Genomic DNA, 4,845 nt, shown 5'->3' with positions numbered 1-4,845 from the left:
TTTTTTAACTTTAACATTTTGTAGTCTTTGCAATTTTATATCAGCTTTTCTCTTTTCTTCTTCTTCTTTTTGTTTACTTTTTAATGTGTGCCATGCTCTCCACTCGTTACCCGTTGCAACAGAAGGCAGCTTCTTTTTATTATTTTTCTTTTTCTTAATTTTTTCGATTTCCGGCCAATAAAGATATTCTTGAAATGCAGATTGTACAGAATTATTGAAATTAGAATCTTCACAACCTTTGCGTGCATCTGCGTTTTGGTTGTCATTATTTAGAATAAATTCAGGAGGAGTAACTATCGAATTTAATTGAGAACTTTCCGTATAACCTGCAAAATTAAATTATACAATTAATTTATATTTAATTTGGTAATTATTTATATTTCATTTAGTAATTGTAAGTATATGAGAGAAAATTAATACTACTTTTTTATCTTTAGAATCAGATAAAAAAAATCACTTAATGCCATTGTTAGATGTGAACTGTNACCATCTACGTATAGCACCACAGGAAATTCAATTCCATTTTGCAAACACCATTGATAAAAAATATTTGCAATATACATATAAAATGTCTCACTTGTCATCCAACCTGTCTCACTTTTTCCAATAACAAATTCATCTGGAAAGTATTTTGCAACCAAGGGTGGAATTCTTTTAGTATCATAAATAATCATACTTGGAAGTAACTGTCCAGCTGCATTCCCAGCTATAAGACTTGTATAACATTCTTTATCATTACCGCAAACATTATAAACTGCTTTTTCACCTTTACGTACTAAAACTTTGCTACTTTTAGGACTCAAAAAAAATGCAGATTCGTCTAAATTAAAAATTCTATTTGAGTCTATATCAAGAAGATTCTTAGAATTAAGAAAAGTTTTTACTTCTGAAAACCATTCTTTTAAAGCTTCCTCTGTTACATTAGCTCTTCTTTTCGTTAAATTTTGACACATTTTTTCACTTAATTCTGGATTTCTTCTTAAAAAAGCTTTATACCAGTGCTTTCCTGGTCTTCCGTTTGTGAAAGGTGTGCTTCTTTTTCTTTTTTTAATTATATTTTGTACACTGTCTAATAAGTGTTCCTTAATAATAGGAAATCCACATTTACTTGCATGAAAAATCCATTTAACTAGTTCTTTTTCTTCATTTTTGTTTAAAATGCTTTCTGGCCCTCGTTTGACGTCTATAGCATATGTTNCTTTTATTCGTGAATGAAGTGTGGCATACGGTATTTTAAATTCCTTGCTTGCAGAACGCACAGATTTTCCATTGTTTACTGCTTCTACTGNTTTTTTAATCTCAGACACACTATAAGATTTGTGTGTGTCTTTTGCAGTTCGTTTGTTCTAAACGTGAAAACGAAATAAAAGTTGTGATCGAGAATAGGGTTAAGTGTGAAAAACGGACGGTATTGTCGATCACCTAATAAATAATATTAAAAGAATATAAAACTTAACCTACCTTTTTCTGACTACTCATGCTGGGAATATTTAACTTTTATAAACGTTTTAGTACTTGCAAAAAGCTTCTTTCTTCACTTTTTAAAGATTTTTGTTGAGCTGATCCGTTAACATGAAGCGTAACGAGAAGATAAAAAACATAGAGAATCTCAAGCTGACACTTAATATAATTTATTTTATAGAGATGGCGCTACTTATGCTTTTCATACTGATTCAAATAATAAGTTTAGAAAGTGTAGTATATTATTCAATTTTTTTTTTTTACAAAAATATATAAATAAACTTTTTAAAATCTTACTTATTTATAAAAGTGATCAACTACTGGGTACTGATCGACTACTGGGTTAACTACCTTATATCCATAATAACATTGGACAAACTCAATTCTTGGCTTTTATAAATAGTGATTCGATAACTCAAAGAAAAAATAAATAAATTGTTTGATAATAACATAAGCTTTTTACCATCACCTGAAACTTGACACACTTACTTTCTCAATTGAAAATTCTAAACCTGAAGACAAGCGAAGTTTTATCTGTTCTAAATACTTACTACTTGAAATATTTTCGAAAACGGAAACCACTGTATCTATTGTACCGTTTACAAGGTAGCATCAATAGTACATCTTATCATACAACTTTTGCTCCGATTTTAATAATAATTTTTCAAAAGTTCCACTGTTCCATTTTTAGAAGTAACATCCTCAATATCCGACAATACTTTTAAAACTTTTTTTTTACATTCTATCGTATTTTCCGTAATTAACATAGTATTTGTAATGATTGATAAAATATCTATGTTGCCGTCCGTTAAGACATTATCTATTTTATAGTATTCGATATTCTTATTGTTCGGTTTACTCTTTGTAATGTCATACCACTGCAAACTAATGTCGTACCACTACATAAAGAAACACGCTTTCTAATTCTTTCAGTTTATCTGGATGACAATTGTCTATCAAAAACGGGTAAAATATGTCCGTAAATTCATTATCAAGTTCTTCAATATCTTTATTATATATATTATATTTTTATATTATGTTAAATATACTTTTTTATAAGTTACTAAATATATTTTTTATAACTTTTTATAAGTTTGAATTGTTTGTTCTTCAAAGAAAAAAGATTTACATTGTTATTGTATTTATTTAATTCATTATCATAGATTGTGTCTAAGGGAGTATCCTCGTTTTGTATCTTGTCAACGCTAAACAATTTATATCTTAGACAGTTCTATTGTTAGAGAAATATAATGGAATTAAAACAATTAGATTTTTTATAAAAACAATTACTTTTTTTTATACTTCTATAACAACAGAACTGTTTAAGATATTATATACTTTCACTTATATACTGTTGCGTTGAAATATTTTATATACAATTAAAAGACAAAAATGATACATGCATTTCTATTTAATTTATTTCACTGAAAATATTTATTTCTTATTTTACTTTCTTTTGAATATTTGTTATAATTTAAAATTATTACGTCAGTGATATTTAACTTAAGGACGGTCTCCGAATTATTGATTTTCTTAAGATTTTCTTTAAATTTGCAATATACATAGTTTATGATCTTATTTATACGTAGCCTTTTTGGATAATAGGGGTAGCAATGTTAAATTCCAAAATATGGAAGATTTATATTTCAATTTTTAACATGGATTTCCTATGCTGATTGGATTTCCTTGCTATCATTTACTGATTCCATTATGTACCACTGAAGAAGACTCAATCGTGAGTCAAAACGTTTGGTTATGAAAATAAAGTATATTATCAACTGATTGGCAAAATACATCCGCTGATTACCTCGTATCGGCTCTTATATCTCTTTTTTTCTTATTTATGGATTTCCTATACTGAGCCTTTGTGAAGTGGGGTTTTTTAAAATTACTGACGACAATTTTCTTAGGATTTTTTTAAAAAACAAGTATGCGATAGTGGAGAGTGTCCTAATTAAAATACAATTTTGAATAATATGGCAAGCAACCCTTTTTTTCAAACTGTAGCTTTTTTTTGGTTTTTTTTTGTTTTGCTGGATTTATGTGCGCTGTGTACTGTAGCTATTTTTTAACTTCTGCGCAGAGTAAGCGGGTCTTAGCAGTGCTGAATACCACAACTTAACTTTGTTACAGCAGTACAAACTTACTCATGAGAAGAGATATTTTAGGTTGCTAACCATTGTATTTAGGTTGCTAACTACTGTAGTCGGAGAACGTCCTTAAGAGGGTACTGGAGCCCGGCCTGTATACTGGATAGAGACCTGTAAACCGACGTTTTAAAAACCTAAATTTTTCTAATTTTTAAGTTTCTTTACTGCATTACATAAAAAGTGCTTCTATAGAAGCAAATACATATAAACAACTATTTAGTGCTTTTGAAAATAGATATATAATGCCTTTCGAAACTCTTTTTTTCATTCATAATGATAGCATATGATAACCTATACTGTCATCACACTAAGACGTTGTTCTCATCAATTAGATAGTCATACCATAATCTGAATGTCTCATTAGATTCGTTTTTGTCGTATCTGCGGCGCTTGTTCATTGTAAATATGTACATAAGCTTAGAAATAATTCTACATACATGAACATATAATGAGGTTATAGAAGGAAACTGTATAAGAAAAAATTTTTGCTAAATTTTGACATTCCAAAGAACAAGCGCCAATCCTTAGCACTATTTATTTATTTCTGTAAAAGCATTTTAGATTTGATGCAGTAAATACGACTCTAAAGAACTTAGGAGAAACGTCGGTTTACAGGTCTCTATAGTTGGTATCCAGTATCCTCTTAATTGCTTGTGTCTTAATTGTTCTTTTTGTATATATATTTTATATATTTTTTTTCTTGTTTACTATAATAAATACATACTGATAACAATAATAAATAATAGATACTTTATAAATGTTTTTAACTTTTATTTGTGTCAGTGTATTGTGTCAGCCAAAACACGGAAGTAGTGTTGAAAAATCGAGCCGGCCAGCACCGTGTGCGCTCGGCTACGGAAGACTTCAAACATATCCTACTATGTTCTGTCTTCTTTCTACCAAACCGGCTATACACCTAACCTAACCTAACCTAACTTACATAACCGCAGCGTGAAGATTGCAAATTTTTTTTTTACTCAAGTTACATTATGTAAAAAATTCTCAATCAGCTCTACTTACGTGTAAATGAAGCACAGAGTACCTCGCACAGCGCGCACACTTTGCGCGTATACTTAGCGCGAGATACTACCGTGCCTCTCGATAAGTCTATGGGTAACGGTAGTGCCTCGTGCCAAGTGTACGCACAAAGATATCCTGTGACTTATTTACGTGAGTAGAGCCCCAAAATAAGAATTCGAGATTTTCAGATCTCAACAACGGCTAAACCAATCGA

At 29.8% G+C, this 4,845-nt stretch overlaps 1 protein-coding gene across 1 annotated transcript; it reads right to left on the bottom strand.

Annotated features, from left to right (window-relative positions):
• Positions 1–9: 9 nt before the first annotated feature.
• LOC109862166 lies at positions 10–1,660 on the bottom strand (the record flags this gene model as incomplete). The annotated part of the gene is made up of 3 exons (XM_020442124.1): positions 1,462–1,660; positions 578–1,346; positions 10–326 (listed from the first exon to the last, which is right to left on the bottom strand). Coding segments are annotated over exons 1-3 (1,104 nt in total), but the record flags the coding sequence as incomplete, so codon positions are not given.
• Between the last annotated feature and the right edge of the window lie 3,185 nt (positions 1,661–4,845).

Source organism: Pseudomyrmex gracilis, unplaced genomic scaffold, assembly GCF_002006095.1.
Source record: "Pseudomyrmex gracilis isolate BER0280 unplaced genomic scaffold, ASM200609v1 scaffold_1437, whole genome shotgun sequence".
Lineage (NCBI taxonomy): Eukaryota > Metazoa > Arthropoda > Insecta > Hymenoptera > Formicidae > Pseudomyrmex > Pseudomyrmex gracilis.
The sequence above is the reverse complement of the archived record's forward strand: the minus strand, read 5'-3'. Positions and strand labels throughout refer to the sequence as shown.